The sequence below is a fragment of the Dama dama genome, chromosome 12, assembly GCF_033118175.1.
Source record: "Dama dama isolate Ldn47 chromosome 12, ASM3311817v1, whole genome shotgun sequence".
NCBI lineage: Eukaryota > Metazoa > Chordata > Mammalia > Artiodactyla > Cervidae > Dama > Dama dama.
Window position 1 is genome coordinate 37,700,386 of NC_083692.1, and position 15,478 is coordinate 37,715,863.

Consider the following 15,478-nt stretch of genomic DNA (forward strand, 5'->3'; position numbering starts at 1 on the left):
TACAAACAAGTGCTCATGCCTGTGTGTGTACTCACAGATGCAAGCCTACCCCTGGCTGCCCATTGTGCATAAAACTGAACATAGATGAAAGGTTCAGTGTCTTCTTTCTCCCCATTTGGGCTCTTTTTCTCTCTGAGTAGCACTTTCAAGCCCTTCAGTCACCAGATGCAAAATCAGATCTCTCCTTTAAGGAATCAGGTACTTCCTGGGCTAGTATCACCCAGCCTCAGAGTTATTTGTGCTGCTGAAGGATCTGGTCAGGCAGTGCTCTGCCCCAAAAGGTGAATTTCGAAGTGGATTTACCTGGCTTGGTGGGAAAGATATCTGGAAGGGGCCTCTCTTAGGAGGCAGCTCCCCTGTACTTTAGGGTGGGAGGACCGTGTCCTTTGTCCCTTTCCTCTTCCTCCAGGGCCAGAGGGATTCCTCCTGGGTTCTCTGAACTCCACCCCACCTCTCAGCTCCTCCAACCCAATCCCACGGGGCCTGAGGGCTGACCCTAGCCAGAAGCCCCCACAGGACCCACCGCTGCCATCCTCCAGGCCGGGCTCGGGGACGGGTGAGGCTGGACCGGAGATGTCCCTGTCCCCGTCGGGCAGGGAGGGGCTGCTGTCCAGCTGTCCCACGGGCGGAGGCCAAGGTAGGTCTTTGATGACCTTAATGTCAACTGGAGCCAGGAGTAGCCGGGAGAAGAGAGATAGAGATAGACAGAGACAGAGACAGAGAGAGGCAGAGATTGAGACACCGAAACCGGAGCCAGGACACAGGACAGCCTAGAAAGGAAAAGGGTCAGAGCAGAGGCAGGGGCAGCTTCTGGGGGAAGAACAGGACTCTCAGGGGACTGGATGGAGCCACACTGACCACGCCCTGGTGGGCAGCTCCGGTGACAAACAGCAGGACACAGAGCCTCGCTCTGTTAGCCCCAAAGGTCCCTTTTGACATCTCTCGAGCTTCCAGGGCCCAAAGGGACTGGGCAGGGAGGAAAAGTGGGACAAAGGGCTGTCCACACCACTCAGCACCATACCCAGGCACCCCCACAGCCTCCTGGCACCTCCCACCTCGCCTCTCTTCTCCCTTTGACTCGAAGCCTGGGAACTCATGGGCAACAAGACCCAGACAGTCTGGCCACAGGGTGTCAGGAAAGCTCAGACACAGGGGCAGATGTTTTATTGAAATTTACCCCCCACATTCTCAATCCTGAGCCTTGACAATTAGCAGAGCCATGCCACTGGCGGCTGCAGGACTGCTAACGAGGTTTCCTAATGACGAGCATAGATTTTCCCATTAAGCAATCCAAACAGTATTGATTCTCCAAGGAGACTCCTGGAGATAAACGGCCTGTCCTCAACAGTGCATGCTTTACAGGAAACAAATGAGAAAGCTGTGGTTTCCCAGTCTGGCTGCCAGAGCAGAGAGCCGAGTCCAGCTCCAGGATGAGCCCCTTGCCCAGGGAGGGTTGAGGAGGACACAGGAGCAGGAATGAGGTCTAACGGCACAAGTCCTTGATGTTCTCACTGAATCAAGGATCCAGGACCTTGCACCACCCACGCACATCCTCTCCATGTTGGACTCCGGGCCTGGGATGGACCCTGGGGTGATTGGTATAGGAGAAACCCGATCATTTCTCCCTCTCCCCACCCATTTCTATGCTTGAGAAATCCCCTTGCGGTCAGGCTGTACACATAGGGGGTTTTTACTGTCTGGAGTATTAAGTGCTTTGTTTTGTTAAATGTAAGTCTTTAACACAGGCCACAAGTTTGAGCATTTTGTTTGGAATTTCTTTACTTTTAAGTCTACCCTGCCTCCTAAAAGATGGGAGCCTGAGAGGTGGTGATGCAGGAAGTCATCCCCTGACACTGCACACAGTTTGTATTCACAGTGCCCAACTCATCACCTCTGTCCCCAGGGCCGAGTCCTCCCATTCCCCTGAGCCTGGAAAGCTGCTCCGAGGCCCCAGCAGAGCTGCCCTCTCCACCCAGGACTCACCTGCAAAGGCTTTGGAAATCCGCTCCTTCTTCCACTCCCAGGGCTGGTCATACTCCTCGGGAGGCCTCTCATCGTCCTCTGGCAGGCGGGACTCCCGGGGCCAAGGGGCCCCCTCACCCTCTGGGGTGGCCCCCTCCTCCTCTGGCTCATAGGGTGTGTCATACAGAGGCAGGGGCTGAGCTGCTGTCTCCTTGGAGCCCCGGATCTCTGCCAGGGCAAGGCAGGAGGGGAGGTGTGAGCAGTCCTGGCTGCCTGGCTCAGCTCCCCTGGCAGGCAGCACCCTCCAGCTACAAGACGTCAGAGGGGAGGCTGCTGACTCTGCGGGGAGGCCAGAGGCCCCTCAAAACACCCCTGGGGTTCCAACAGCATGGGACCCCACAGAGGCAGGGGCAGAGAAGCACCAAAGGGAAAGACTGAAAAGAGATCCTGTGATGGCCAGCAAGGGGTGGGTTGCTGAGGCTTACTCATTTTGGAAACTGAGGCAGAGTACATTTCCTCCTTGCTACCCAGATCCATTTATTTCTTTGCGCCCCAAGTTTTGTTATCTCACAGTCAGAAAATCCTTCTTTGTTGTTCAGGTACTGCTGACCTCCTCCTCCTTGAAACTGTCCCCTTGGATGAGTCAATTTCTTTCTTTCCGTCTTTTTTTTTTTGGATGAGTCAATTTCATGGACCGTCCACCTCTCTGATCACCCCCGTTTGGTCTCTTTCCCTGGATCCCTCTCTTGGTCTCTGTTCTCATACGGCCAAGTCTTATTCATTTCTCCCTGCCCTCACTCTTCAGTCTCATGGCACCCTTTGCATCTGTACATTTCCAACTGCCATAAAGCTATTTCCCTTTGGTGTTTCAAACTCACTGCTTTCTTCCAAAGTTCTAGTTTGTTCTGTGATCTTCTTTTAGGGATCATTCACCCCAATGAAAATTTGATAAAAACTATGGAGCTACTCCCCCAGAAAAATGTGCAAATTTTCTCATACAATTCCAGGGCTCTCCTAGACCTCCCAGGCATCCACACCGCTCTGATCTAAATACAGTAGCCACCCTCTCATTTTCTCCACTGCTGGCGATTACACTGCTCTCCTTGGTCCTGGGCCCTCTTCGTTCTTTGAATCCCGCATGTTCAGTGCCAACACCTGCTGACTCTCCTCTTTCAACTCTCCACAACGACCCCTTTCCCTCTGACGCTTTATCTTGACCTCCATTCCACAGGGCCAGGTCTCCTCATCTAGATTACTGCTAGGGTGAACCTCCATTCTACAGGCTCATGTTTCATGGTCTCCATGGAATAACACTCCCCACTTCTCTCTGCCCCATCACGCACCTCACCCAGGGAGGGAGAGCAGCTTATCTGATCAGACATGCTTCCTTTCTTTCCCACATCTGTCTACTTGCAGAGAGAGAACATTCTGGTTCTTTCTCCTCCTGCCCCCGTGCAGGGGCCTACAGCTGTCCTGTGTTGCCTAAGCCTGAGTGGACAAGTTTAATTCTGTGGTGAAGTATTAAGAAGCCCATTGTAGTGACATAGCTAAGTAATGTTCTCCAATCAACTTTATCAGTAATAAAGCTGACATTGCTATCTCCATCTGTCTGTTTCCTTAATCCTATTTCTCAGTTATTTCCAAGCCCAGAGGGGAAGAAAGGGGTGTTAATTATTGGTCTCTTAAAGCCTCAACAATTTCCACAATAGCCTACTAACTCATCTTCCTGATGCCCAGTTCTTCTAGCCTGTTCTGTACACCAAAGCCTCAGTAATCCTCTTAAAATGCCATATTCATCCTGTTTCTTTCTTGCTCAAGAATACATAATGGCTCCCCTCCCCACTCTGGAGCAAATCCAAATGCCTCATTCGAGCCTTTGAGACCCTTTACTGCCCCTCTTAGCTCTTAGCTAGGCTTAGCCGTATGACTAACACTAAGATTATTTGCCCCTGAACAAACCTTCCTTTCATCCTGCCCTGGGGCCTTGGCTTACACTGATTCACCACAGCCTACCCTGTTGGTCCCTTTTCCTATATGCTTTCTTGACCTGTCTTCCCCAGGGCCAGGTCTCATTTATTTCTCCCTGCCCTCACTCCTTGAACTACGTACCCACTCTCCTGTGCACTGCATCTGAATGTCTAGTTGTGTGTTTCCAGTTGCCACAAAGGTGTTCACTTCAACATCCCATCGTTTTGACCCCATCACCTTCCCTAAAGCTAGTGATTCTCTTCTTGGGAACAGTGACCCCCAGCCCAGCCCATACCACTAGCCTGCCCTTCCTGACTATCCCAAATGCTTCTACTGTCTGCCCTTTGGTTGTATGGCCTTCTCCAGTACCTTAGGTCTTAGGCTCCGTAAGTCCCAGCTCCTCCAAAATGACTATCTTGAAGGCAATGGCCACCACCCTCCCCAAGGACCCAGCAAAAGCTTTCTCCATATTTTTTCTGGACCAAGGAATCAGTCCTTAGACTTGTGGGCCCCAGAGCCTGTCCTGTGAATTCTCAGGCCTCAGGGAGTGTCCCCCACCCTGCTCCCACCGCCGACTCCATCACTTACCAGCCATCATCTTTTGTGCCTCATAGGGTTCCATGTAGCCATCATTTTCAGGGACCTTCTCTGGGGCTCCTGAAGCACCTATTGGGCCTTCGCCAGTCTCCTGAACATCAAAAGGGTCCGCATAGTCTTCTAGAATTGCTAACTGTGGGAAGAGAGTGAGACGAGCAGGCTTCAGACATCTGAGAGACAGCTCTGCTTCTCCCTGGTTGCCCTGTCCATGGGAACAAGAGTCCTGGCTGCCCAGGAGCTTGGATGGGGACAAGCTCTGGCTCTTCCTTTGTGGGGTCCCCCACTAGGCTGCCCACAGAATGGTCCATCTTTCTTTTCTCTTAATTGTGTGCCTCTGGGCCATCCCCTAGGCAAGATGGCCGTAGGATAAGGCTCTGGGCCTTAAGGCTTGCCTCAGAGTCCAGGCAGGATCAGATGACCTAACAGAGGGAATTAATTCAGAGACCTGCTTATAAAGGTGTTGGGAGCATCCTAAGAATAAGCAGGGAACAGCAGGCAACTAGGCAATTAGCTTGGTTCATGTCTACCATTGCACTCCCAGATGCTGAAATATTTGCTGACCATCAAGGAAGGAAGGGCTGAGCACTGACTTTATGTCACGGTTGGCTGGTTTATCCTCACAACACCCTTCACAATGCCATATGGGAATTATTATCCCCATTTTTAGGAAATGGAGGCTCAGGACAGGTAGGGAACAACATACCCAAGTCTGTTCCAGGTAAGCGGAGGAACCAGGATTGGAACCTGTGCCCTTTGTGCAAAATCATGCTGCCAACCTGCTACCACAGGCATCTTGGGCTGTCCTGGCAGAGAGACCACCTTAGGATAGCCCTGAGAAAACCAGGATTTGGGCTCTGCGGAACCCCTCTGGGCTCCTGGAGGGCAGGGACAGGATAGCCCTGGCCTTGGCCCTCCACACTCAAGCTGCCCCTTTCTCTCACACAAGTGGCTCATGGCCACCCTTCTGTTCCTGCTTCCAGTCAAGGCAGAGTGAATCGCAACCACACACCCTGCAGAAGAGCTTACGGTGCTGGGGTGGGGCTCATTGAGGACAATAGAGCCTTTCTCCAAGCTGGGCACAGGCTGTGGGGGGGACCCGCTGAGGCAGACACAGAGCCCAGTCCGCCCCGTGCCAACAGCCCCAGGGGAGCACTGCACACCGGGATGCCGGGCCTTGACGAGAGGTAGCTGTGAGGCCTGCGGCCTAGGGGAGGGGCTGCTCCTACCTCTCCCCTATTCTTCTAGACTTTGGTTCTGGTCCAGATCAGAACTCTGGGAGTCAGCTGGGCAGGGAGGCTGTGGGGATGACCAGCCTGGCCTGGGTAATAGGATCTGGGACCCCTAGCAAGGTGGAATGAAGAAAAAAAACTTTCCACCTCAGACACCCCTTTTTGCAGGTTCCTAGCACTCCTAGCACTCAGAGAAGGCAATGGCATCCCATTCCAGTACTCTTGCCTGGAAAATCCCATGGATGGAGGAGCCTGGTGGGCTGCAGTCCATGGGGTCCTTAAGAGTCGGACACGACTGAGCGACTTCACTTTTCATTTTCATGCACTGGAGAAGTAAATGGCAACCCACTCCAGTGTTCTTGCCTGCAGAATCCCAGGGACGGCGGAGCCTGGTGGGCTGCCATCTATGGGGTCGCACAGAGTCAGACATGACTGAAGCGACTTAGCAGCAGCAGCAGCAGCACTCCTACAGGCCCCTCCAGGGGTCTTTGACATGCATCCCAACAGCTCCTAGCTGAACTCTCATCCTTCAGTTCTCCAGCTCCTACTCGTTTCACCTCGTTCCAGTCAAGACCCCCAGCTCCTTTATCTCCATTGTATCTCTCTGCCTGCCCCTAAGACCCACATCTCAGATCATCCCATCACCTCCACCAGCTCATCCTGTAACCTGACCTCTTTGTCATTTTTGTCTCTCCAGCTCCAATAAGCACCTGGTCCACAGTAGGCACTAGAAAAATGTTTCTTCTAGGGACTCCCCTGGTGATCCAGTGTTTAAGACTCTGCGCTTCCAATGCAAGGCGCACAAGTTTGATCTCTGGTTGGGGAACTAAGATCCTGCATGTCGCATGGTGTGACCAAAAAATAAAGTGTTTCTTCTACATCACTGCCTAGCTCCCCTCAGAGCCTCTACTCCTAGTCCTCCTTTCTCCAACAAGTTGAGAAAAGAAATCCACTCTCAACCCAAGCTGCTTCATCCCAGGCCAATAGGTACCCACAGTCCGACCCACTCAACCAAGGGGCTCTGAGGCCAGCCCACTGGGTACCCACCTGAGCTGGCACCTAGCCTCATGTTCACACGTGGCAGCTACTCAACAGTAACTGAATCAACAAACCTTGCAATGGCTCTCCAGTGCCAAAAATAAAAGTCCAAAGTTAAAGAAATGTAAAGATTCCACATCCCTCTATGGGTTCTCTCTTCCTCCCTGAAGTTTCAGGTCACTTCATTACCTGAAAGCTCTATAATCTCTTTCTCTTATCTTAAGGCTTTCCGATTACCTGGATCAGCTTATTTCTCTTTAGAAGCCTTCCAGTCAGTCTCCCGCCAGGTCTGGTTAGGGGCTCTGTGCTGGGCTATCATCACATTGTGTAGCATATACTGTCTTCTTATCTGCCTTCTTGCTGTCTTATCTGTCTTCTTGTGTAGTATATACTGTCTTCTTATCTGTCTTCTTGTGAACTTCCTGAGGGCAGGAACCATGTTTACTGCTAAATTCCCAATGCCTAAAGTGCTCAGTAATTATGTGTTGAATCAGTTCATATAAACAGGAAGGAAGAAAGGACAAAGGAAGCACTTTTCCTTGTTCATTCAGAAGAGGAAGCATGAATCTGGGTGAGGAGTCAGACAGAAGGTATGAGTCCCCAGAAACTGCTCTGGGAGCAGGAGCACCTGGCCCAAGCCCCACGCCCCTCCTCGCCAACTCCACGGAAGCCCCCATGCCCCGGCTTTCCAAGCTCAGTCAGAGCTGCAGGCCGGCCTTTCCCACCAGAGCCTGGGCCAGGTGCTGTGACCCCTCCCAGGCTGGCGTCGGCCTCCACAGCACCAGCCCGCAGGGCCCACGGGCACCCAGGTGGCAGCTTTGTGGGCAGCTCAATGGCTCCTCTGTTCCATTCCTGGCTCTATACCTGCTCCAGGAAGCCCCAGCCCTCACCCTAGGCGGGGGCGCCCAGAAAAGCCACCCACAGGACCGGGATCAGGAACAGCAGCAGAGACGCCTGCTGGGAGGTTGGCAGGATAAGCACCTGCCCTGGACATGGGGGACCCCCATCAGAGACCAGACCTGCTTTCCCAGTGGTTCCAGGTCCCGTGAGGAGGCAAACCACTCAGGTGTGGGAAAGCTGCCTCTGCCGGCTTCTGACACCTTTGCTCCACCACGACTTACTTTATGGGCCCTCTACCCGACTCTGACGTGCTCACTGTAGTATATGGTATCAGCCTGGCACACGGTAGCTGCTCAGTGCGCATTCTGGATGCTCAAAAGGCCTCGTGCTCCCCAGACTCCATCTTCTGGAGAGACACCAAGTCTCAGACCCCCATTCATTCTAACTGACTGACCAGTAGGGGCTGTGGGAGCAGCCAGTCAGGAGAATGGATATTTGATGGGGATCAAAGCTTTTGGCTCAAGGGCAGAAGGAAGGAATGGACAGAGAAGGTACCTAAAACCCGGGGCTGATATTTAGGCAAACCCTCTTGTAGTTGGAACGCTGCTGAAATGCTGAAATATTTCCAAACTCATAGGTGAGTAGCTGCTGCCCAGAGGGCCCCCTGCCAACCAGGTCTCCTTCCCCTCCTGCCATCTGGCAGGGTGGCTCCAAGATCCTGCTCTTGCGCCTGTTGAGTCGGGCAGTGCCCCCTCCCAAAGTAGCTGTCGGGCTCTGCCTTTCCTTCCTGCCCAGGCCTCTCCTGAGGGAGCTGGCAGGCCCACCATCTGCTTCCACCCTCCCACTCTGCAGCTGGACCCTGCTAGGAGTTCCTGAGCCAATCCATGCGGTTCTTAAGGCCAGGGGAGCAAGGGGTCACATGTCACAGTATTTGGGCTCTGTAAAGTCTCCAAAGTCTACCACTGTCCCTTTCCTCTATTTCTTTCATTTACATTTAATGTCTGGAAGCCTCTGGTCTTTTCATCTGTGGAATGGGGTGGTATTAGTATCTGTCTCACAGGATTGGGTAGAGGACAATGAATACAAAAAGTGTTTGGCCCAGAGGCTGGCATGGAGTCAGTGCTCCACCAGTCTTAGCCCTGATGATAATCTCTTGTATACAGGCACTGGGGCCCCAGAATCCAGGCTTGTCCAGGGTGCACAGTTTGCAGCAGTGGAGACAAGAAAGTCAGAGACCCAGGTCTCCTGACTCTCGGTGCCTTGCCATAGATTTTCCAGAAGAATTGGGAAATGTAGCATCTTCCCTCCTCTACTTGTAGATGTAATATACACCTTAGCATGTTAAAGGCTATGAGAAGTCCTACAGTCAAAAGAATAAACTAATTTTGTCTAATTCAGCATTTCTCCAAATTATTTTAACTATGAAATCCTTTTTCCACTGAAAATCTGTCAGTTTCAGAAATGGTGTACTACTGATATTTACCTTCCTCAAGATCAAACTTTTTGCACTTTCTGTTCCCACTTACCGGAATGCCCTTCCCAATATTATCTGCCAGGGAAATGCCTTCACATGAAGCAAATCTGTTATTATCCTTTTCTAACCACAAAGCAATGCCATGCCTGTAAAACATTCAAACATCACAGACAGGTACTAACTAACCCTTGCTACTAACCCTTGTAAGACTCTTACAAGGTCTGTCTGAGGCCACTTTGGGATTCAGGGGCAAGTGCGGCCTTCAGCATTCAGGAAATTGTGAACTCAGCACAGAATGCAATCCTCATTCCTTCTTTAAGAGTCTCCTTCCCCTGTTCATTAGCAAATGCTTAGTGACACTTCCTCTCTCTGCAGGGATCCTCTGGGCAGGTGCAAAGGTCCCATGCATGATACTGGTAGTCAGTCTGGAATCAGGCTGCCCATTGGGAACGTCAGCTTTCAGCTTTCCTAACTAGCTATGAAACCAAGTAAGGGTGACTCAACATTCCTGGTCTCCCTATTTGTAATGCTGGAATAATAACAGACCAGACTTGTCCTTATAGGGTTGTTGTGAGGATCAACTGGTCTAGTATACATGAGCTGCTTCAAACAGTGCTAGATACGAGGTAGAGGCTCAGTGAATGTCCATGATTACATTGTTAGATATGAAAAGAACAAATTTCGGGATCCTTCAGGAGCTCACAGTCACTCACACACACACACACACACACACACACACACACACAAAACAAGCTCCAAGAGAGAGAAGAAGCACCTTGAGGTGCTGTGAAGCTACAGGGCTGGGCCCTGGGCTGTGGAAGCATGACAGGCTCACTGTATGCAGGGTCTGGGCCCCTTCTCTGCTCTCCTATCATACCACACTGGTTCTCCAGAGAGGGCAGCTGGTGTTGGCTCTCCAAGTCCGGGACCCCAGCCAGCTACTCCCATTCTGGTTACAGGCTCCTGCCTGTTCCTGGCTCCCAAAGGGAAAGCACCAGGGCTACGGTGTCACTGAGTCACTGGCCAACAAGCCACAGGTGTCTTCCAGAGGAGGGAGTGTCGCAGAATGAGGAGACAGTAGTGGAGAGAGTGGACAGGCCTGCCACACCATCCCACAGTGGCCACGGGCCTCAGCCCTCCTCAACGCACCTATGGCAGCACAGATGGCCAGCCCGGGCTGCAGAGGGTTCAGAGGTCTAACCAGTCCACAGGGGTCCCTTGACCCAGACCCTTCTCTTTTCCTCCATCACTGGGGACACGAGGACAGGTGTAAGATAAACAGATTCTGTGCAAGTCATAAGAAGGAAAATTAAAGCAAACAAACCCAAAAAAGGCAAGACCTCGGCCTCCCAGGTGGTGCCTGGGCCAGTGTCATTTAATGATACTCAAACACTCCATAAACACTGGCCAAGGGAGGGCCCCTACCTGCCCTCCTAACCCCAGGGCAGGCACAGCTTGTTCATCTTCTGGCACCCAGAATGTATCCTTCACTTCCTTCCTCCTGCTTATCTGTTCACTCGTTTCCAAATTGGGCCTGGAGGATCCAAGTCCACATGAAAATCATCTATGAGGTATAGCATCTATTTTTCAAAGTTCTTAATACTTTGGGCCCTGCGAACGAACACCAATGAGAACCGGAGAGCTGTGAGCCTTTTCGCAGAAAAGTGCTTGCTCACCCAAATATCTGCACACTATTTCTGGAGGTTCGTGAACCCTAGCGGCCCCTCTGTGAGCTAGGAGGGACAAGAACCTTAGTTTCAGTTCATACAAGGTGCCTGTCTTATTGCTCACATCACCTCTGTTTTGCTCTCACTCTCATTCTCTATCTCTGTCCGTCTTTCTCACACATCTTGGCATGATGGAGGCAAAGGACACACTGTGCAGATGGTCAGAGGCAACTCAAAGCTTCATCCAATCAGGGCCCCTCTCCCATCCCCAGCCCCCTTTGCTAATTAGATCAGGTTTTTCCTGTTGAAGGTCTGAGAAAAGGGAGCAAAGCAAGGGAAGGCATAGCTCTCTAGCCCCTCTGCCAGAGCACACAGCCTGATGGCCAGACAGGGCCCAGGACCAAGAGGGAGCCTTCCTGCAGCCAGATGGCGAGGCCCTGCCTGCCTGGTGCAGGGCGCGGCTCCTGCTGCTCCCACACCTGCCCTGTCAGGCCTGCCCAGATGGCCACCCGTGCACCCCTGCCAACTGCAGCCATGGGTCTCAGGGTGGGCCAGCAGCCAGAGCCCTGCATGGGGAGAAGGCAAATGGTCTTGAGCCCCCAGGCTTCTCAGGGTCCTGTCTGAAGGCCTATTCTCTCCTGACCCCACATCCACTGGGCTCATTCCCCTTCAATCTCTCTGGCTCATCACAGAAGCATTTCCACCCATTTCTTCAAACCTCATGATCCAGCCTCTCTCAGAGGGTTCTGACCCACCCAGCACCAGCTGCCGGGCTGCAGAAGGAGAGAAATGAGCCAGCCGAAGGCAAAACCTGGGGCCCAGCTTCATCGTGCCTTAGGAAGTGACCCAAAAGCAACAAGCCAAGGGGACCTGCAGGGCTAAGAGGAGGGGAAACAGAGACTAAGGAGAAAGCAGCCACACAGAACAGAAACACCGACTGAGCAGGAGCTCAGGGGGCCAGGCTGGCTCACCATCTGGAAGCCACAACTCTGTGCGAGCTCTGCAGGCATGGGCCGCCACCTGGGTTTAGGGTGAGGGGCTCAGGTGTGCAGTCTGGGCTCTTCCTAAGAAGATCCAAACTCTGTTCCTGAAAGGGTGGAGCTGCTCTCTCTGAATTGGGGAGGCGGGGGGGGCGGGGGGGGGGGGCGGGGGGCGCGGCCCCAGGTCAGCTTCCCTGCCCTGGGGCCAGCTCAGATAGCTTCCTGAGTCTTTCTCACACACCCACTAAACCACCGAGTGCTCCTTTCATTTCTGTCCCCACAGCTGACAAAGGAGTCAGACACCACTTAGCCCACAGATCACAGAGCCGACTGGGGGAAGGATGGATGCCCTCGATGAGAAGAGGCTGTGGGTTTCCACATGGTTGTGTGGGCACAGCCCCTTCCTTGGGGTCTCTGTGAGAATATGGACATGGGGAGCTTTAGTTAGGGGAATTGCTCACCCTCAGGTCACTATGGCAGTGCACAGTCACCACTCAGGACTTATTTATGCACCACCCCTCTTTATGCCAAATTCTGTGTCAGGCACTGTGAGACACAATATGAGGACATGGTCCTTGTCTAGGAGGAGCCCATGGCTTGGTGGGCAGCCTGTTATGCCATTCCAAGAGGATGCAGAGAGGAGGAGAGCCAGGGACAGTCCAGGCCCACATGCCCAGAGGCAATGGTCAGGCAGGAGGAGACTAATAGGAGGAGAGGTCAATAGAAAGAACAAAGCCACTGCCGCCACCACCACCATCATCAACAGGGAAAATTAGGAAGAAGAGGAGCCTAATGGGACTCCATTAGGCTGTGGGGACACAGCCGCCTTCTGCAGGCAAAGGGTCTGTGCCCAGGATGGGCAGCTGTGCCCCATGGCAGGAACTCAGGGAAAAATAACTCACATTCCTGAGGCTTCTCTCTGACCCCGACACATCTCTCTTACCCCGGAAACTGGGCAGAACAGCATCACACTTTCAGCTGAAAACCTCAACACTGGAGCCAATGGATTCAGACAGCAACTTTGCTCTCCAATCAAAGAAAACAGTGTTCTCTGCTGAGGAGAGGGGAGTAAGCCCCAGAGCAAGCTCCCAGAGGTCAGTGACGAGGAACAACAGAGCCAGGGCCACCCACAGAGTCATCTTCCTAGAATTTAGGGTCACAGGGGCCTGAGGATGGCTTTCAGCTCTCAGGCCACATGAGTTGGGCCGGGGGTGGTTCCTCTACCTGAGGCTTTGAGCCACAATAGATGTTCTCAGGAATGGCGAGGGCCCTAAGCTTGAAGATCCATGAAAAGCTCTAGCCATCCTTAGAATGGACACTGGGAGGACAAGGCCAAGAAGAGAGAAGGAGTGGGCTCAGTTGCTTAGCCCCTTCTGGGCAACAGGTTCTGAGCATTGACTGCCCCCACGTTGTTGTTGTTTAGTTGCTAAGTCGTGTCTGTGACCCCGTGGACTGCAGCCCGCCAGGCTCCTCTGTCCATGGGATTTCCCAGGCAAGAATACTGGAGTGGGTTGCCATTTCCTTCTCCAGGGGATGTTCCCGACCCAGGGATCAAACCCGAGTCTCCTGCATTAGCAGACGGATTCTTTACCACTGAGCCACCAGGAAAGCCTGACTGTCCCCATACCTGGGGAGAGATAGGGAGGGAGAACAGGAGTGGCCCTGCCTGTACCTCAGTGGTCAGCATTCTTGGTGAAGAGATGCATACTGCTGGTTCTGGCTTGCTAAGAACAACAGTCTACCCTGCTCAACAGTCCACCCGTCTCCAGTACCATGGATTAAGGCAAAAGTCAGCTCTTGCTGTGTCCACGGGGAGAAAACCAGCCTTCACCTCCTTCCTGGCGCTTTAGCACCTGCAAAGATGCTTGGGCTTTCTTAACAGGAGGTGGGAAGGAGCTTCGCGCTCACTCTGCCCTGGGGGGAAGGGGTCAGAGATCAAAGGGCAGTGAGCTGCTGCTCCCGGAGGGCTGAAAGGCCATAAACTGGGGAGAAGCGGGGCTCAAATTCCGTTAGAAAAAGGCTCCCTAATTAGGCTGCGGGGGCTGTGATGAGGAGAGCAGAGCCTGGGAGGGGGAGGGTCACTAGTTCCGGGGCGATAATAAGGGAAAGAGGCAGTTTGGGGCGCACGTCCCAAATTAGAAGGTCGAGAATCTGAACAAAGGTGGATGAAGCCTCCGAGCCCCGAGGTCAGAGACTAAGATCGTGTCCGCCAGGAACCGTGACACCGAGGAGCCCGGCCCCGGTCAGGCCACCTTTGTCCCTCTCGTAAGCCTCAGACCTCCGACCACCTCTCCTTCTGGCAGCCCTCTGCCCGGCGTGGCACTCACCCTGTCGCTGCTGGCGGGGTGTCCAGAGATTCGTTCCTCAGGCGGAGGAGCTGGGGGGCCAGGGGTCTCGACCCGAATAAGGCGGTGGGGGGGCGAGCCATGGCGCGGGGGCGGCGTGGGGCCGGGGGCGGCGGGGGTGGCTAGGGCAGCGGTGCCGGACGGCCCCCCGGAGTAGGGGTCTTCGAAGTCACGTTCCCTCTGCAGCCGGTAGGCAGCCAAAATGTCCGGGGGAGGTGCGGGGGGCGCGGCCGGAGAAGGTGCGGGGGGGCGGTAGTCCGGCTCGGGGGGCGCCGGCTTGCCCCCACCTCCGCCGCCGCCGCCGCCCCCCCCGCGGAAGCCCAGATGCTCCCGGAGCCACTTGGCCACTCCGCCGCTGCCGCCCCCTCCTGGGCCGGCTCCTGCACCCCCGGCGCCGCGGCGCGATCCCGCCGGGCCGCCCCCCGCGTTCCCCTGTGCCCTCGGCCCCGGGCCGGAGCCGGCCGGAGGAGCTCCGCTCAGTAACATGGGGCCAGCCAGACTGAGCTAGGGGAGAGTGGTGGCCGGGCGGGGGGCGGGGAGGGGGCGGAGCTCCGCCGGGCGGCGAGAGGGGGCGGGGCTCGTCGGTAACAAGGGAGAGGCGGGGTTCCGCTACCTAAAGGGGTCGACCTCCCCCCCGCCCCACGGAGAGGAGGGGGACGGGTTTCCAGCCTGTGTGCTCGCCGAACACGCGAAGTGGCGACCCCAAGGCAGGGCATCCGACTCCTGAGGATGGACTGAGGATAAATCCTCCACGTGTCGGCACTCCTGTCCCTGCAGGGGCTCACCTGCCCACGTCTGTTTCCACCCCACCCCCCCAACTCCCACCTAGCGCGACCCTGAGAGGGGAGTCCTTAGACTCCTGAATTCCTGGCCCTCCGGCGCCTTCTGCCCCTCCCCAAGGCCTCCCAACTGGGAAATATTATCCTCGGAGGAAAAGCTGGGGTTGGGGGCAGGCAGAGGTGGGGGGCCGAGATGAGGGCTGCTCAGTAGGACCAGTCTGTAACTACCGGGTTTCGGCATGCTGCTATGGGAGCCCCGCCTACCTTCTCCCATCCAACCGCTTTCACTGCACATACTCTAACCCACTCCAGGCGGACATCTCACATCACAGACAATCAGCTCCCTAGAGGCACCCACTTCTCCCGAGTGGCTTCCACACACGCCCTCCTCACAGGCAAACAGCCCTTGCACAAACGCCTCCCACCCCTGAGCTCACCCACTCTGAGCAGGTCGACCCAACCCTGATGGCAGAGAGCTCAAACACGCAGAAATCCTTTCGTGTCCGGGGTTTCCTTGTCCGTCAGATTAGTGACAGAATAGAAACAGACAAGTCAATAAATCAAGTCTAGAAACAGTTCCAGTGTTGTCTATCACAAAC

General features: G+C 54.3%; 1 protein-coding gene across 8 annotated transcripts in view; it reads right to left on the minus strand.

The window, feature by feature from the left end:
• Positions 1-15,478, minus strand: part of SHF (Src homology 2 domain containing F) — a 29,673-nt gene that overhangs the window by 5,328 nt on the left and 8,867 nt on the right. For 4 of the 8 annotated variants that reach the window (XM_061157048.1, XM_061157053.1, XM_061157052.1 and 1 more), the window contains exons 1-3: positions 14,083-14,586; positions 4,519-4,660; positions 1,984-2,190 (exon numbers count right to left, since the gene is read on the minus strand). In XM_061157048.1, the coding sequence (XP_061013031.1) occupies positions 1,984-2,190; positions 4,519-4,660; positions 14,083-14,586 (853 nt within the window). Of the gene's footprint in view, positions 1-523; positions 665-1,983; positions 2,191-4,518; positions 4,661-7,031; positions 7,155-14,082; positions 14,587-15,478 lie in introns of those variants that run through there. The other 4 variants (XM_061157047.1, XM_061157049.1, XM_061157054.1 and 1 more) reach the window with 3 other exon arrangements.